This window comes from Lonchura striata, chromosome 15 (genome assembly GCF_050655825.1).
Source record: "Lonchura striata isolate lonStrDom1 chromosome 15, ASM5065582v1, whole genome shotgun sequence".
NCBI classification, from domain to species: domain Eukaryota; kingdom Metazoa; phylum Chordata; class Aves; order Passeriformes; family Estrildidae; genus Lonchura; species Lonchura striata.
Window position 1 is genome coordinate 12,842,393 of NC_140717.1, and position 18,717 is coordinate 12,861,109.

The following is an 18,717-nucleotide window of genomic DNA, read 5'->3' on the forward strand; positions in this document are numbered from 1 at the left end:
TTAAGTGCTCTGCAAGCTCCCATAAAAACCAGCTGGGCTTATCTGGGTGTAATTCTGTTGTTTTGGCTGGGCTCCTCTGGAGCTGCTGGAAATGCCACAGGGATTCCCAAAGGACTGGAAGCGTGGGCTGCACGTGCAGCAGTGTGACTGTCAGGCCAACAGGTAAGTAAAGCTTAAAGGTCATCAAGGCAGCACAGGCTGTAATTCTTCACTGGAAACCAGTTCTTCAGCCAGCTGAAGGTCCAAGAATTCCCCAAGCAATCAGCTTTTGCCCAGTGCTGGGGTGGGTGTGATTCTGTCAGGGAATCTCAGAGGTGGATGTGGGGCCATGGAGGTGGCAAGGACACAGGTAGGAATCTGAAATCTGTCTTCACAGCCTAGAATGTTTATTAAAGCTCCTTAATAGACTAAGTTAATTTTTGGTTTCTTACCTGCCCGGAGAAGTGAGAAAGGTGCTTTGTGTCACCCTTGTGGTTTGACACCAGATAGTGCTCCCTCATTGTCATCCCACGACAGGTCAGTGACAAATCTGTAGGACAGAGGAAGTGTGTTTAAACTTGGAAGCCTCTGCTAAAACAGATGTTTGAGGGGCTGTCATTGGCATTATGAGACAGGGATTTAAAATCAAGTTAGCAGATTGAACTATCTGGATTTAAGTTTCAGCCTCCTCCAGCCCCGTCCTCCCTCCCCCAGCCCTGATTTCAAATTGCACGTTACAGAAACAGGACGGAATGACAATGGTGCTCTTGGAATTATAGGCTGCTTGGCCAGAAGAGCTGGCAGGACAGCAATGGAAATGTGGAGAAACACAGGCCAGTTCCAACTGGGAGCACTGAGATTCATTTTGCAGCTTGTTTGTACTGCATTAAAATCCGAGATGTTGGCCTTGTCTGGCCCGAACCTCCCACGTCCTGGGGTGAAGATGTTGTCTTGTCTTTGACAATTCACCATTGTTGGGGTTATTTTGAGAACATTAAAGGTGGGGGCCTCACCTGTTGGGTGGGTGTTGTTGAGAAGTGGAAGAAGGTGTTACTCAGGATGTGTCAGCCAAGCTCATTGTGACTTTTTGGAGTTGAGTGTGTCCACTCAAAACTCCAGTGTGATGGACCATGCTGCTCTGTGCTGTCCCTCCAGTCTCCCTGAGATGTTCTCCAGGACTCCAGCCCATCCTGTTAGCTGTTACAGCAGAAGATGTGGTGCTATCCATGAGGTGCTACCATTGCACTTGGTCATCCTGTTGCTCCCAGGCCACATTCCCCCAGGCAGCTCCTGCTTCTCTGCAGGCTCCAGGCAGGTCTGGGAGCTGTGCTCGGTCCAGCAGAGCTCAGAGCTGCTGTGGTCAGGCTGGGTCATGTGGAGAACGCTGCTCCTGGCTTGGTCAGTCTGACTCACTCTTGGCCAGGCTCTTTGGGAGCCTTGGTTGTGCTGATCTGTTGTTTCTGCCTTATTCCAGAGTTGGGAGGAATTTCTATCCCAGTTAATTTGGTGTTTGGAGCAGAGGGTTCTGGCAGGTCCTTGGTTCCCTGATGGTGCAGTGCTATAGGAGAACTGCGACCTGCAACCTTTTGTCTGTGTTTATCTCTTAAAACACCTTTAATGTTTAGATTTTTTTCCTATGGATGCCAAGGGATGTTGCAATTGAGGAATAAAAACCAGCTTGTCTATTCCTTTGGGGATTGGGCTGGAGCCCTTCTGCCATGGAGCCTGGCTGGGAGAGCTGGGAGTGTTCACCTGGAGAAGAGAAGGCTCCAGGGAGACCTTAAAGCCCCTTCAAGGGACTTAGGGACTTGCCTGAAGGGGCTCCAGGAGAGCTGGAGAGGGACTTTGGACAAGGGACAGCACCTTTTCTGTTAGAAAAGGGTGCTTGCTTGCTTGGTTGGGAGTGCTGGGATCTGGTGGTGATTTGGTGAGAATTTCATGAAGCTGTGCTGGGGAACAGCTCTTTTTCTGTTCATAACCACCAACCTTTCCCCCCGCCCCCCAAAAAAAAGCCTCCAGTGCATCTCAGGAATATGGTCTGGAAAACACTGGCATGTAACCTTTGAGTGAGAGAGGAATCCAGCGGGTTGGGGCAGCAGCTCCGACCAGATTGCTACTTCTCTGTTAGCTCTGATAAGAGAACTGGGTCAGTGCTGGGGAGAAGCATTTTATCACTGGATTCCCTTTGCTGGAATCCTGGGAGAGCCATGTGCTCCTGACTGTGTTTCCCTTAGGATCATGGTGTGGTCTGGAGCCCTGTTCTTCCCTCCTCCCCATGGGTGTCAGGAGCATCCCTGAGGCTGCTGAGATGTCTCTGGCTGCAGCTCCCAGAGCTGTTATTGAGGATATTGCTCTGTCTCTTGGCAGTGGATGGGACACAGTGTGCAAAGAAGCTTCTCTGGTGTTTATTCCAGTGGAAAAGAAAAGGAAGGATTTTTGGAGGGGATGATGTGAAAGGCCACGGCCTTCTGTGGTTGGCTGCTAGAACAGCAGTGTCGGAGGTGGGAGTGTGTGGGAGGTTTCCTTTTCCTTGTCCAGTAAAAAGCTTCTGTGGTGTCCAGACACTGTGCAACTGTCTCTGCTGGCAGCAAAAGCAGAAGCTGAAATGCGGGGATCACAGAATGCCAGAATGGTTTGGGTTGGAAGGGACTTTAAAGCTCATCTCCTTCCCACCCCTCTGCCATGGGCAGGGTCACCTTCCATGCTCCAGCCTGGATTTGAATGCACTGAGGCACCTGGAATATTCAATCCCTGCTCTCTTAGCCCTGTATTTTGTATGCTACTTGCCTTTATGAGATTTTGTCCTGAGTTTTTATCCTTTATTTTTATCTCCAGTTTGCTCTTTTCATATAATTTTAATACCCTCTTTTGTCCAGCCTGTGGTAACATCCCCTAAGACATCCCCCGCCACCTATGTGGGCAGGTAGCTTCAGTGCCAGCTGACAGAGGATGCTCTAAACCAAAGATATAAACCCAAAAAAAGAGATTGTTTGGAGGCTGCTGCTCCAAACAGAGTGCAGCAGAACTCCCATTCCTGCTGGTGTCTCCCTTTGCTGGTTCCCCATCACTCCTGCTGAATTATTTCATGTAATGATTTTTGTGTGCATTCATTGCTCTGCCTTTCTGGTGGATGACACAGATTAAACGAAGCCAGACAACGCTCTCAGTTCGGGGTAATGACTTTAACTGCGGCGTCCTTTTGTCACTGCAAATTATGGTCAATGATGTAATGCTGGATGTGGAGATACAGTGACAACGTGTGGGAGTGGTAAGATCATCCCAGAAGGGTTTGGATTGGAAGCTTGAAGCTCATCTCATTCCACCTCTCTGCCGCACGCAGGGACACCTTCCACAACCAGGTGATTCCCCAAGGAGATGAATTATATCTTGAAGTGAAAATAGCCCCAGAGGGGAGATGTGAGATGAGCACACACAGGTAAACCCTCAGGAAATAGAGTCCTTCTTGGTGATGCTGGGAGACTTGAGCTCTACAGGCACTTGTGACTCAAGAGTTCTTCATGTTCTGAAGGTTTTCATACGATCATTTCAGGTTACAGCTCTGAAATCCAGAGTTGTATCAAGTGTTTCACAGGTTGCAGCCAACACCTTGCTCTTCGTCCAAAAGAGAAATTTCAGCTTATTCAAAGTTTGGGTTGTGTTACGTTTTTGAATGTGCTGGGCTCCCCAGTTGAGATATAATCAAATTCCCTGGTAGTTTGTGGTTTAGGTTCCCATCCCAAAATAGAATCTTGCCAGTGGTAGAACAGCTGGAAATTTCAGTATTAAGTTCATATTCCAGCTTTTTGTCTTTAAAATGAAGTGAAATCAGATGGCAGGGTCTTGCTCAACCTAGGCTCAAGTAACCAAAGACTGAAAATAATCTGCACACAAATATGATGTGTTTTGGAATTGTGACCATCTGTAGTAGTGTTCACCTTTGTTTTAAATAACTCTGAACAGCTGAAAACAACAGTTCTGTCAGCAATGGACTGGATGTGGATTGATTGGAAAAGGGATACACAGAGAGAATAGAATTGTTTTTAGAAGCACAGAAACTGCATCAAGGCATCCGTGGCTGTTCTCTTTTTCTGCTGAGCTTTCATGTGAAGTTGTGGGGTGAGCTGAACTTTTTGTGGCCACTTGACATTTCTTTCCCCCCACCTCCTTCTTTGCCCAAGTCTTGCAAGACTTTCTACCATGAGACTGAGTTCTTTTGTTCTGTGGATACTTGGAGAAGGAGATGAAGTTCTCCAAGAGCACGGAGTGACAGGACAACAGGGAATGGGTTCAAACTGAACAAGGGTAGGTTTAGAGGAGATATTAGGAGAAATTGTTCCCTGTGAGGATGGTAAGGCCCACAGTGCTGAGAGAAGCTGTGGCTGCCCCATCCCTGGAAATGTCCAAGGCCAGATCTGATGGGGCTTGGAGCAACCTGGGCTGGTGGAAGGTGTCCCTGCCCATGGCAAGGGGTGAAACTGGGTGAGCTTTAATGCCCCTTCCAAGCCAAGCCAAACCTTTCTGGGATTTTATTATACTGATTCCTCCTCCAGCCTTGCTGGTGACATACTGGTGACAAGATTTCCCTGGAATAGGTGTGCAGCTGGACCGAGCCCAGGACAGTGTGTGTCCCTGTCCTTGTGGCTGGGCATGGCCCTGGGTCACTGAGAACCCCAGAGCTTGCACAGCCAAGGCTCTGGAGTGAAAAACTGCCAGAAGGGAGTGATTAGGAAATATCCTGGAGGTCTCTGTGCCTTTTCTCGGTGCGTGCAGCTCTTGGCTCAGTCCCTGCCCCCTTGGGCCCACAGCAGTGGGACAGAACTGTCCTTGCCATGAGGAGAATGAGGGGATGGAGGTGTTTTAATGGCCTCAGACCCTCTGAATGCCTCTGTCCTCCCTTCCAGTGTGGCTCTGTACCTTATCTTCCATACATGTTCAAAGTGCTTCAGGGAGGGAATTGGCAGATTCCTTGTGGCTTTTCTCTGGTGCTTATCTCCATGATGGCCAACTGCTCTGCAGATGCAGCTCAGCCCTGCTCCCAGGGGCTGTTCTCTCCATACCAGGGGCAGGTTGGAACATCCATGGCCTGGTTTGGGTTTAAGAGTATATCACACTTCCTACTTTTTTTTTTTTTTTTTTTTTTGGTAAAACCAGCTCTGAGCACAGACATGATTTGCTGGTGAGGTTTTGCTGATGAGGCTCAAGTGGCTCAGCCCAGCTGAGGCCACTGAGGCCTCACAGTTGGTACTTGGGAATCCTCTGGGCTTTCCCATGTTGCAGTTTCACCAGTGGGACCATCCCCTGTCCCTGCTGACCCCAGCACCCCAGCCATCCCATAAAACCATTCATAATTGCTGCTGGTGCTCTGCCTATAGAACCACAGAATTACTGAGGTTGGAAAAGACCTTTAAGATCATCAAGTCCAACTACTGACCTTTTAATTTTTATTTTTCTTAATTTGCTTCTCATTTTTTAACAATTAAGACTGGATCTTTTTCCCAAAGCTCCTCAGCAAGGTTCATACTGGGAGTTTGGGGATTCACCATCAACAGCTGCAACTTGACTTTTTCCACTTGAGGAAGAGCCTTTCCAGTCCCAAGTACCAACCTTTTATAAACACCGTTCTCCATATCCACTGGATTTGTATCTCCTCACCCCCCTTAACAGTAGCCTCTGGCTGTCTGACTTCAACTGGCCTTTTATTCCAATGCCTCCCTTTCCAGAAGGGCTCACAATCACATGGGCTGAGCAGGATTTTGCCATTAGTGGGGGGTTTTCCTGTAAGTGTTCCCTAGCAGGATGCATTTCCTCTTGCATAAGCAGGCTGCAAACCCTCCGAAGCCACAGAAATCCATCTGTTGGATTCTTGAGACAGATAAATCCTTTATAAACAGGAAAATGGGCAAACTCATGGTAACTCTTGTGACACATCGTGATGGGAGATCAGAGAGGAGTGGAATGAAAAGTATCCCTGTGCGAGCGCGGCCGGCGGCATCCAGCCTTCCCAGGGTCCTTTAAAAGCTGCCACAAGGGCTGGGCTGTTCACAGGGCACTGACTGGCAGATGAACCCAAAGTTTTGGTAAAATTCAGCTGGCAGTCACTCAGGGAGGGAATAAATAAGAAGTTTGAAGGCTCGTTCCTCTGTCCCCACCAAGATGCCGTGTGTGGCCGAGCGGGATCCAGGAGCTCAGCGGCCATAGATCTGTCAGCACTTCTATTGTGGAGGCCTTTGCAGGGTGTCCAATGCTTCTGGTTTAATTTTGCTGAGGGTTGTAACTCTGGCAAAATTTAAAGGCCTTTCAGCTCCCAGTCAGGAGGTTTTAAATCCTCTAATTTTGCACTTTACCCCCCAAAAATATATTCTGTCTAGCAAATGGATAGGGAGATGGTTCCTTAGCCAAGGTTTAACAGCATAGATAATGATCTAATGAACTTTTTTTTTAATACTCATGTTCCAAGTCCACTTCCTTAGAGAAAATCCCCAGCACAGCCCCGTTAGCCATGGATACACTTCCTTAGCCACTTGGGTATTTCCAAAGTCACTTTCCAAGGTTCCCTGAACTGCTCAGGTCATCCTTTTGCAAGTGTGATAGAGGCTGAATCAGCCTCTCCTTAGGGTGAATCACCTCAGGTGTTGGTGTCTCACCTGATAATCCTGAAAGTGGCACAAAAAAGACATGGACCTGTTAGAGCAGGTCCAGAGGAGGCCGTGGAGTTGCTCTGAGGGCTGGAGCCCCTCTGCTCTGGAGCCAGGCTGGGGGAGCTGGGGTGCTCACCTGGAGAAGAGAAGGCTCCAGGGACAGCTCAGAGCCCTTCCAGTGCCTAAAGGGGCTCCAGGAGAGTTGGAGAGGGACTTTGGGTAAAGGATGGAATGACAGGACATGGGAAAATAGCTTTAAGACAAAAGAGGGTAGATTTAGATGGGATACTGGGCAGAAATTCCTGTCTGTGAGGGTAGGGAGGCCCTTACACAGTTTTCCCAGAGAAGCTGTGCCTGCCCCTGGATCCCTGGAGTGTCCAAGGCCAGGCTGGGAGGTGTCCCTGCCCATGGCAGGGGGTGGAACTGGATGACCTTTTGGGTTCCTTCCAAACCATTCCATGAATTTGCCAAGCCTGGAGCTCCTGCCCGTGACTCTGTTGAGAGAACCTGCAGCAACCAAACTGAGCTGTGGATTTTCTTGGAGATGGATGAGGAGGAAGAGGAGGAGGGAGTGCATCCTTTGCACGGCAGGACTGAGAAGCAAAGAGGAGACTAAACACTCCTCCCATTTAAGGACAGTCTATGGCAGGGCTTAGGACTCTTTTTGGGGTGCTCAGGCTCCCCCTCACCCCGTTGGGTTTTTCACCTGCTCTCCCTGGTGAGCTGAAAGAGCCGCAGTCGCTGCTCCTTCCAACCACCACCAGCACATTCCCCCCTCCTTCTCCTTGGAGAGCTGCCCGATCAAAATGGCTCTGATCCAACGCCAAGATTCACTCCCTTTGCTATGGAAATGAGCACTTGGAGGCTGCTCACCATGTGTTGATCAGAGAGTTCCTGCTAAGGATGATGAGCTGTAGGTGGGGAAGAGGGCAGGGAAGGTGTGTTCCAACAGATCCCTTTGGAACAAATAAGGATATTTTTGGAGGCATCTGAACTCTCTGCATTTTTAAAAAGTCATTTATAGAAAATGGAATGATTACCCTTTGTATCAAAGGGTGAAAATGAGTGGAATAAAGTAGTTGGATTTCACCATGGGGTAAAGGGAGTTTCTCTTCTGTGAAAGTGGAAGGGCTGACAGATCTCCAGCATATACCTGATATTAGAAATGAACATTTTTTCCTGCTGTTCTGGTATTGATTAAGTGAAGAAGCAATACAATTATCCATGTGATACAAATAATCCTTTGTAACCATCACACCTGAATTGCCAGCAGTGGAGCAGCCACATTCCCAGCCCCCTGGCTCTGTGGGATATGATTCCAGGCAATTTGCTGTGCTGGCTCAGCACGACAAGTTCAAACCTTTGCTTTACCTTCTTCCCAACAATCTGATTTTAATCTGGATTCACAGCAGGGTGGGAATGTTGCCAGGGGGTGAACACTCCTGGAAATCCACCGTGCACAAAGCAGGAGCCTTTTCCCTGCTCCTGGATGAGTTGTGCAGGCAGATGATGAAAAGAGTTTGCTGCAGGGGGTGGGAAAGGGCTGAGCTGGGCACGAGCTCCAGTGGTGTCACACTGGGCTTGGGAGAACATTCCCAATATCCTGGGGGTGGCCTGGGGTCACCTGGAATGGTGGGAAGATGGGGGTGATGCTGCTCTTGCATGGTGCTCACTGCCAGACCTGGCCATGGACTCAGGTTCAGCTGAGCCTTCCCAGCTCTGGGAGGAGCCCTGGGGATGGAATTGTGTGACAGGGCTCGGAATGAGTCGACACAAATCAGTAACTGGGCGTCAAAATGCATTTTTTATGAACCTTGAGACTTCAGCGTTTCTTGTCATTTGGGCATCTTGGAGTTGAAATTCCCCTTTTCTTTGTGCATGATTTGGTGAGGCTGGGATCGTGCTGGAAGTGTCCAAGGCCAGGCTGGATAGGAGTTGTGCAAGGTGTCCCTGCCCATGGCAGGGGGTGGAACTGGATGAGTTTTAAGGTCCCTTCCAACCCAAACCATTCCATGATTTTATTTAGTGCTCTCACCTGCTGGCTGGAGCTGGAGAGCAGTTCCTGGTTTATGACTTCCCATCACACTCCGGTGTTCCGGGGCGTGTCCAGCATGGAACAGGCCTCTGATTTGTGCTCTGAGGGAAAGAGTTGGCAGAAAGTTCATTACACAATTCCAGTAACTGATGAAGTAGGGAGGGAGCCTAAGTTCAGCTTCAATAGGACAGAAATCATTAACAATTTCCATTCTGTGGACATTTTAAAACATCTCAGTTCTTCCCAAAATTTTGCACTTAAAACCTATTTTTTTCTTAAACATTCTTAATTCTCTTTAAAATATCAGTATGAAAAAGGTACTGTGGGGAACCCCTACCTGCTGTCTGTGGCTGGGAATGACCATGGAGCATGAAGGTGTTTGATGGCCTCCACCCCACACTTGGGACAGGTGTCCCCATCACAAAACTGACCCCAAATCTGCCTTTACTGGGCACACTGGTGGCTCCAGTGGCACTGGTACATCCCTGTCCCAGCAGCTGTGGAAGTGACCAGAGAGCCAGCTCCCAAATGGGCTCTGCTGGAAAACAAACCCTCTGCTCCTTCTCCCTTATCTCTGCAGAACTGGAGAGTTTCACTGCAGAGCTGTTTCGTTAATTGGAACATTTTCCTCCTCTTCAAACACGTTCCGTGGCATTTCCCGGCTCTGATGAGCGCTTCCCTGCAGTTAATCCCGCTTTTTGTCGTGGTTAATTTTTTATTTCACCTCCCAGACTACAAAACAGCCGTTCAACTTCCCTGCGAAGCCTTTGCAGTCGCAGACAGCTCTCTGAGCTTTCATCACGTTTGCAGCAGCCAGCCTGGGAGCAGGAATTCGGGATAGAGCCACATTCCCAGTCTCTCACTCCGGAGCATCCTGCTGGCGTGAGGAGCTCCGGGGACTGAGCGGTTTTTCCCAGCCTCTCCATGTGCTTGGGGACCCTCTGGGAGGAGAGATAGGAGGTGGACTCTGCTTATTTTTATTTTTATTTTTTCCCTTTTTTTTTTTTTTGCTATCCCTAGAGACTGGCACAGAAATATTTTTCCCATACGTAAAAGCAAGATGCTGTATGGAGGCTCCTCTTCTGCTGCCTCTTCTCTGAGGGACAAAGTCTGGGATGATGAGAGAAGCCCTTCCCAGATGAGAGGCCTCCATAGGTTGTATCCCTCATCCAGGATTGGTGTTGTGTCAGGTGCTGGAATTTTCCACACCAGTTCCTTTTCCCTCTATTCTAACTCCAGCGTTCTTAAAAATAATTTTTCTCAAGAAATGCTACAGATGCACCAAGTTAATTGGAGTCATTAACTTGTTTCCATTACTCCTTTCTGCCTAGGAAACTCATTTTTTTAGGGTGATTTTGGAGTTAGAAGAAAGAACTGGAAGCTAGGGAACATGTGGAACCACTTCACAGGAACACAGGATTTTGAGAGCTTGCATTTTTATTTACATCTTCTGGACCCTGTCTGACTTGAAAGTAAACAAGTTCAATTCAAGACTAGATTTATCCCTGAAAATATGTGGAGACTTGTCTAAAAACTACTTTTGGGATTAGGAACTTCCTTTACTGCAGTCAGGGAACACATTTACAGCGGGGAAATTAATGCTTTACTGGCAAATTCTGTAAAAACCCCCTGGAAATGCAGTTGGGTTGGGCTGGGTGCAAAACAACCTGGAATTTTAGTTAATATAAGAAGGAAAAGGCAAAGCTGGTTGAGAATTTGGCAGGTCTTAAGGTGGATGTGGAAGTGTCCAAGGCCAGGTTGGATGGGGCTCGGAACAACCTGGGATAGTGGAGGGTGTTCCTGCCCACAGCAGGGAGTGGAATGGGATAAATTTGAAGGTCTTTGGTGCCAAGAGGATGGTGCCAGACTATTTCCAGCAGTGCCCAACAACAGGTTGAGGAGCAATGGCCATAAACTAAACCATGTGGAATTTCACATGAGGAGGAACTTCTCATGGAGGGTGGCCAAGCACTGGAACTGCCCAGGGAGGGGGGTGGAGTCTCTCTGTCTGGAGAAATCCCAAACCCACCTGGATGCATTCCTGTGTCACCTGCTCTGGGTGACCCTGTTGTGGAAGGGGGCTGGACTGGGTGATCTCCAGAGATCCCTTCCCACCCAACCCAATTTGGGATTCTTCCAACCCAAACCATTCCACGACTCTACAAAGAGCGAGCGAGGTTGCGTTCCCGCATTGCTGAAAGCGCGGCCCTGAAGCCAATGAGAACATCCAGTGTTGATCTCCAGGAATCTCCTGGACAATCAGGACATCCTTTCCCTGGAACTGACCCTCTCCTTTTGCATCCCTGTGCAGACACCATGAGGCGGGTGGTACGACAGAGCAAATTCCGGCACGTCTTCGGCCAGGCGGTGAAGAACGACCAGTGCTACGACGACATCCGCGTGTCCCGCGTCACCTGGGACAGCTCCTTCTGCGCCGTCAACCCCCGCTTCGTGGCCATCATCGTGGATGCCAGCGGTGGGGGAGCCTTCCTGGTGCTGCCTCTGCACAAGGTAAGTGCTGCTGGGATGTTTCTGGAGTTACCTGTGCTGTCATCCCGGCGTTTCTTTGGGAATAATGAAGGGCTGTGGTGACAACGGCTGCTCAGTGGTGCCGTGGATGAATGTGTTTAATGTCTGTAATCAGTCTGATGCTTTCTGTACATTAAACACAACAAACAAGCTGTTTGCTTGACTCATCTGAGCTGATTCTGGCAGAATTTTTCACGTAGAATCGTATTTTGGAAGCCTGTCTATGATCAAGTCTGGTTTTTCTACTGTCAGGGATTCAGCTTTTTATTTTTGAACCACCTGAATCAAACTGCTCCTTGCAGAGTTAAACCAGGAACCACCTAAGCCCAAGTGCTCCTTGAGAGTTAAACCAGGAGCTATCTGAATCCAGTTGGTCCATGCAGAATTCATTCAGGAATGCATCTGAGCCCAACTGCTCCTTGCAGATTCAACCCAGGAACGCACCTGAGCCCAACTGCTCCTTGCAGCCCCACATTGGAGGGGTGCAAAGGAATGAGCTGGTTCCAAGAAGGGCATTCTTGTTGCCCTCTGGTCCTGCGTGGAAAAGTCACATCCATCTTCTGGAGGAGATTCTTCTCATCTCTTTCGGTAATGCTTAACCAGCAAATTCCTGTGATCAAAAGACTTTTTTGCAACATTCTTTTCTCCGTGACCCTCAAACTCCTCTCTTAAGCCTGTGGTTAAGTTGTCCTCAGTCTGTCATCAGCCCTGAGCTGCTTTCCCAGCTCCACTTCCAGATCTGCCCTGTGGAATACAGAATTAGTGCCCAGGATTCAGCACAACTTCCCACCCGGCCAGGGCAGAGCGGAGGCAGCGACATCTCCATCGTGTTAAGCAAAGCCAAACCCCAACCTCCCAAAATAGCTCAGTTTGCTGCTCTGATGAGCAGCCCTTCCCTGCTTAGGGCTCATCCTCAGGCCACGTGTCCTCCTCCTGTCTGGGCCACGCGTGGTGGCACGGCCCTGGATTAGGAATTCCTCGTTCAGCTTCATCACGGCGCAGATGCCGACAGCTGGGGATGTGCATCCCTCTTTTCCTCGCTTAAATCCCAATGTTTGGAGCACAGATCAGATGAGGGAGATTGGGGGCTCAGCCTGAGGAGAAGGAGGCTCAGCGGGACCCTCTGGTTCTCCACAACTCCCTGACAGGAGGGGGCAGCTGGGGGGGTCAGGCTTTGCTCCAGGGAACGAGGGACAGACACAGATGGAACGGCCTCAAGTTGTGCAAAGGGAGGTTTAGAATGGATATTGTGGAAAATTTCTTCATGGAAAGGGTTGTCAGGCATTGGAAGAGGCTGCCCTGAGCAGTGATGGAGTCGCCATCCCTGGAGAGATTTAAAAGCCTTGTGGATGTGGCACTTGGGGACATGATGGCCTTGGCAGTGCTGGGGGAACAGTTGGACTCAGTGGTCTCAGAGGGCTTTTCCAACGTTAATGATTCTATGATTCTGTGTTTTCTCAGTCCCTGGCAGAAATTCCTGCCAATTCTGAGTGCCCTTTTGCATTTTGAAGTGCCATCTTTGGCATTATGTTCACATCCATTCTGTTCTTCCTCCCACTCTCGTATTTATCACTGCCTTGGTGCCCTCAGCTCCATTCCTGCCTTCCACAGGCATTTAATATTCACATCTGAAGAGGTTCCATGGGAAGCTGGAGGAGCTGTGGCCCTCACCCCCAGCCTGACACGTTCTTTTGCAATGCAGTGCTTTGCTGGCTCTGCTTTAACCAGTTCCTGTGTTCCGCATTATTTTTATAGCCTGGGCTGATGAAATTGTTCCTTTAGTTCCTTCAACACCCTAAATAACATTTGGATTTCTTTTTGAGCCTGTTTAGTACAGATACTTGTTAAGCTCCCCGCAGCAAAATCTTTGTTGTTATAGTCAAGGAAAAAAAATCCATTTTCAACCATGGGTTTGGGCTGATTTTAAAATTGAGCCATAAAAATACACTTGCTGCATTTTTGCAGGGGAAATGTCCCATAACGACATCGTGGCTGCTCAAACCCAGCGGTATGCTGCTCGCCGGGAATTACCTGGGATGTGTCTGACCCTTGCTGCGGGGCGAGCACAGAAAAGGGGAGATTTCACTCGTTTTAATGTGCTTTTCTTGCCAATTTTCAGTGGTATCACAGCGTTTTGTTGTGCCTGGGGTTTGTCACTGCCGGGGCTGGTGGCTCCCGGCGCTGGGCGGGAGGTCTGGGGGGTGTTTTTGGGGCGGGACGAGCCCCCCGAGACCCCGCTCCCCGCGTGTCGGGAGGGGATGGACGGACGGACGGACGGACGCGGGAGGGACGGACAAGCCCCGCCCCTCCGCGCAAGCCCCGCCCCTCCGCGCGCGCGCGCCCGCGCCCGCCGCAGCGGCACTGCGGCGGCCGCGGCTTTTTACCTTATATGGTCATGGCAGCGCTCGCGGCCGCCGCGCTGATTGGCGGGGGCGGGGGCGCGGCGCGGCAAGTGCGCGGGAATTAACCCGTGAGCGCGGGAATTCATTTATTAACCCGTGTGCGCGGGAATTAACCCGTGAGCGCGGGAATTCATTTATTAACCCGTGTGCGCGGGAATTAACCCGTGTGCGTGAGAATGAATTAACTAGCCCGTGTGCGCGGAAATTCATTAATTAACCCGTGTGCGCAGGATTTCATTAATTAACCCGTGTGTGCGGGATTTAACCCGTGTGCGCGGGAATGAATTAACTAACCCTTGTGCGCGGGATTTCATTAACCCGTGTGCATGGGAATTAACCCGTGTGCGCAGGAATGAATTCATTAACCCGTGTGCGCGGGATTTCATTAATTAACCCATTTGCGTGGGAATTAACCCGTGTGTGCGGGATTTCATTAACCCGTGTGCGCGGGAATGAATTAACTCCAAGTGGGACACGCAGGGGCTACATCCTCTTTTCCATCCCCGCAGCTCCCGGAGTAGCCGCAGCCAGCGCAGCCGAGCCGGCTTTGCTGGCTGTGGAAATGCTTTGTCCGAACTTCCTGTTTTCCTGCACGCACATGTGCAGGGGCTCTGCCAGGGACTCGCCATTCCCATGCTCCGGCAGGAGCTGCTGAGCATCAGACAATCTTAATTCCCACAGGTTGCGTGGTCTGGGGGGTTGGCCTGTGTTGGAATGAGGCACATAGTTTGGAAAAGCTGTAATTCCTCTCGGTCGGGGTTGTGGAGGTGATAAGAGCCAGGGTAATCAGCATTAACTCTGCTCACCAGGGAAAGAGCTGGAAACTTCCCTGCTTGTTTTGGGTTGTGGTTGTAGAGTTGGTTTTCTCTGAGGCTTGTCCCAGGGAAAGCTCTGGGTACACAGGGGAGGTACCAGATAAAAATTCTCTGAGTTTCCTGATATGTTGGGAAGGATGACTTGGAAACACCTGGATTCAGGGGGTGGTTCTGGTGCTGGATCTGTGCTCCATCAGAACTGGAGAAAAATGTCTTTTTTCGTGTCCTCAAAAACTCTTTGCAGTTTTTATCTGCGCAGAAAAGCCTGCTGCAAATGTTCCTTTTTGTTTGACTTCATGCAGAAAGATTCATTCAGCCACGAGTTGTGTTACATAAGGCATTTACCAGAGGTTTATTCAGTCCCTTTTGGATATAGCTTTTATTAGATTTTCCATTTTCCTGATCCCTTCCTGCACCCCCTTCACACCAGCAGCATTCCTGCAGGATCTGGGATCAGATGGTGCCCTGAGAGGCAAATTAGCATGTGGGTGGGGGCGTGCACACCTCGGGAATGATCTTCTCCAAGGAATATGTTGTTCTGCAAGTGACAGGCCTTGGTGTTCATCCATGGCATATGAGAGTTGTTAAGCAGCTCTTCCCAATTCTTATTCCACCAGGAAGGATTTAAGGGAAAGAAAATAATCTTTTTCTGAACTGTGTGTAGAATAAAATCAGGAGGTTTTTGCTGTGATGGGTTTATTAAGCCTTTCCTACCATTTTAAGGGGAGTGTGATGGATTTTGTCCTTTTATTTCACCTTAGGTTTTTATCTCTAAAAAGAAGTTTATATTTATCATTGTCAGTTTGATTCCAATGGATCATCAGGTTCTAATGCAGCAGGGAAGAGAGGGCAGCAGATTGGCTAATGGATCTCATTCCTCCAGGGGAAAAAAGCAGCAAATTCCATCCCCTGTCTTACAGTCAGAGGTTTGTACAAGTATCTCTGCAATTTTAAGGTTTTGTCCAACAATGAAAATGAAAGTTGTACTTGGTGGAGCCCTGGGTCATCTGTTCCCAGCTCGTGGGGATGATCCCCATGGATCCCTGTCTCCTTGGCCAGCAGCTCTGCTCTCTCTGGGTGGATGCTCATCCTCTGAACAGCAGCAGAGTTTTTCCACTTTATCCAGAGCCCTCAGTTCTGGGACACCCATTGGCTTTACTGCAGTTGGGAAGGAACAGAGGGATGAATTGCTTTGGAAATCATATTTTGGAGAGGGCAAAAAGCACTGCCTCTGTGCTTTTTAATTGTAATGTCATTTCTGGGATGGATATCCATGGAAATGCTGGAGCTGTGCTGCACTCCCAGCTCCTAGTGATGGGAATTGCAGGTAGGGTTGGCTGTGAGGACTGTTTGTGTTGTTTTGTTTTGTTTTTTCCTTTTTAAAGCCAGCATGTGTGTCCATTCTGTGGCAACCTGGGATGGGATCACAAAATCATGGGAATCCTTGAGGTTGGAAAAGACCTCCAAGCTCATCAAGTCCAACCTTTGACCAAGTGAACCACATCACAAAATGCCCCAACTGCTTGTATTTTAACACTTCCAGGGATAGTGACTCCCCCACTTCCCTGGGGAGTCTCTTCCATGCTTCACCACCCTTCCAGTGAAGAAATGTTCCCCAATATCCAATGTCACAGCCCTGCAGCTGCCAAGGTGACAACGAGAACAGGAGCACTGCTGGGAGATTCTTGGAGAGCACAGTGGCCTCTTACTGCCTGACTTTCCAGTGGATCTTTTGGGAATAACACTTCCTAATCTTCCTGATTAGTTCTGGATGCCTGGACTGGGCTGTGGGGTGACTGGTGGCTGCTGGGCATGGGCAGGAGCTTCCATTTCAGCCCAGATTTCCCCCAGGTGCCTCCTCCAGGCCCAGCTGCTGCAGCCAGAGATGGAGGCTCAGCGCTCAGAAATTCCCTAGATGAAACTTAGGAGTTTTTTAAAGTCCACAATTTAAAGAAAAGAGGAATATTTTCTCTAGCAGAAAAAAAGGTGCAGTCGGTTGGGGCTTCAAACTTTGCAGTTGTGACCTGATTTCCTTCCTCAAACTTGTGCAGTGTGAGGGGGGAGCTGCTTTGGCTTGTGCAACTCGATGCCACTTCCCTAATTTACATGGAGATTTCAAGGAGCACAACCATGGGCTGGGGAAGCAGCTGTTCTCCCTGATATTTTTACCATAATCCATGAGCTGTTTCCTGCCACCAAATGCCCTTTTCTGGCAGAGAACTGATCACAAGACACTCAAATTAATTCCTAAAACTCCCACTTTTAGGAACAGTTTTCTTGTGTTGCTTATCCATCCCTTTTGGATTTAATCATATTTTTTCTTCTCATCTGTCACTTGCTTTCTGGTCTGGGTTTAATATTTCTGATGATTTAACTTTTTTTTTTCCTGATCTGGAATACATTGGATACATTAAAATTTAATTTTCATAATTAAAATTAATTTAATAAGGCAAATTTGCCCCTTGCTGAAGCACCTGAATATTGAGTGTGTGTTCAGTCAACACCAACTTTATTAAAAATTCTCAAATTCACCTTTTTGACCAACATTTTATAAAACACAACTCCAGATTTCGAAAGTTATCAGGGATGTGTCAAACCACAGCCCTAGTGGATTACGAGAAGGATTGAATTTCTTAAAGTTAATTTTAAGCTGCGTATCAGCACTTGAGATTTATTTTAAATCCTCTCCTAATTATAAGATTACATTTTCCAAATAAATAAATAAATCCCCAAACCTGGGAGCATTAGAGTATCATGGAAACACACCCAGCTGCCAACAACGCTGCCAAACCTCGTGGTGTTCTGCTGGTGTTGCAAAGGGATTGTATTGAAAACCATGGGATTTGGTGGTTCTTGTAACCCTACTGCAGCTTTCCCTTTTGGCAAATCCCCTAAAATACTGATTTTTCCAATGCTGGGAATTGGGGTTCCCTGCTCCAGGGGGCCGAGTGCTGCCGGGAGGGGGAATCTGATGGGTGGAATTTGCCAAAGCAGCGCTGAGAGGTGGTAAAATACATCCCTGAGCTGAAAGCTGCCCATCGCTGCTGCTGTGAGGGCTCAGCCCTGGGGTGGTGCTGTGGGTGGCTGTCCTGTGCTGTCCCCACAGAGGGGGACAACAAGGCAGGGACCCCAAGGCAGGGTCTCTGCCGGAGGCGTTGGTGACGCGGGGCGGATGCGGCGCCGAGCTCTCGGAACGCGCTCAGGAAAACACCGCGGTTTCCTCTGCTCTGCAGAGACAGTTTGGTGCCTCTGACCACAAGGCAGGAGCTTCTCTCGAAGGGTTGGGGCTCCAGCAGCACCTTTATGTCCTTATTTAGTCTCGTTTTGGTGGCTGCTGCTCGTTTTTGTACGTCCCCAGAGGCGGCCGAGGAAGGACCGGACGTGGCGCTCGGGGCCGGGTGGTGAGATGGGGGTTGGTCACAGGTTGGATGATCTTGGGGGTCTTCCCAACCTGAATGATTCTGGGATTGTTCCTGGAGTCTGGTGAGCACTAGAGTCTCTCCTCTCATGTCCAAGTGAAGGTGTTGATGCTCCTGAGCTCTTCATCTCCCTGGGATTGTCTTCCTCTGCCAGATCCCAGGGAGCTGCTGTGTGGGACATCTGCTCTGCTTCGTCCTCTCTTCCTTGGTTTGTAATTCTTTGTGGATAAACGAGCTTGAGGTTGTTGCCTCTCCCACACTGCTGCTAAATAACATCTCCTTTCCCTGTCCTGCCTGGCTGTTCCCCATTGGAAATGGGGTTTGGTGTCACTCTCCAGATGCAGGCAGGGACAGGGGGATGTCTGTAGGTGATGCACAGGGAATTCTGCCCCTCTCTCCTGTTCAGGTGAGACCCCACCTGCAGCAGCTCTGGAATCCCAGCCCAGGAAGGACGTAGAACTGTTGGAGAGAGTCCAGAGGAGGCCATGGAGATGCTCTGAGGAGCCAGGCTGGGAGAACTGGGAGTGTTCACCAGGAGAGGAGTAGGCTCCAGGGAGACCTCAGAGCCCCTCCAAGTGCCTAAAGGGGCTCCAGGAGAGCTGGAGAGGGACTTTGGACAAGGGATGGAGGGACAGGACACGGGGAATGGCTTTAAAATAAAAGAGGGTAGATTTAGGTGGGATACTGGGAAGAAATTCCTGTCTATGAAGGTGGGGAGGCCCTGGCTCAGGTTGTCCAGAGAATCTGTGGCTGCTCCTGGATCCCTGGAAGTGTCCAAGGCCAGGTTGGATGGGGTTTGGAGCAACCTGGGATGGTGGAAGGTGTCCCTGCCCGTGGCAAAGAGTGGAACTGGATGATCTTTAAGGTCTTTCCAACCCAACCCGTTCCATGATTCTGGCA

General features: G+C 49.3%; 1 protein-coding gene across 3 annotated transcripts in view; it reads left to right on the forward strand.

Annotated features, from left to right (window-relative positions):
- CORO1C (coronin 1C) overlaps nt 1-18,717 on the forward strand; it is a 47,789-nt gene that overhangs the window by 13,999 nt on the left and 15,073 nt on the right. For all 3 annotated transcript variants that reach the window (XM_021544674.4, XM_021544676.4, XM_021544675.4), the window contains exon 2: nt 10,964-11,163. In XM_021544674.4, the coding sequence (XP_021400349.2) occupies nt 10,964-11,163 (200 nt within the window). The remainder of the gene's footprint in view (nt 1-10,963; nt 11,164-18,717) is intronic.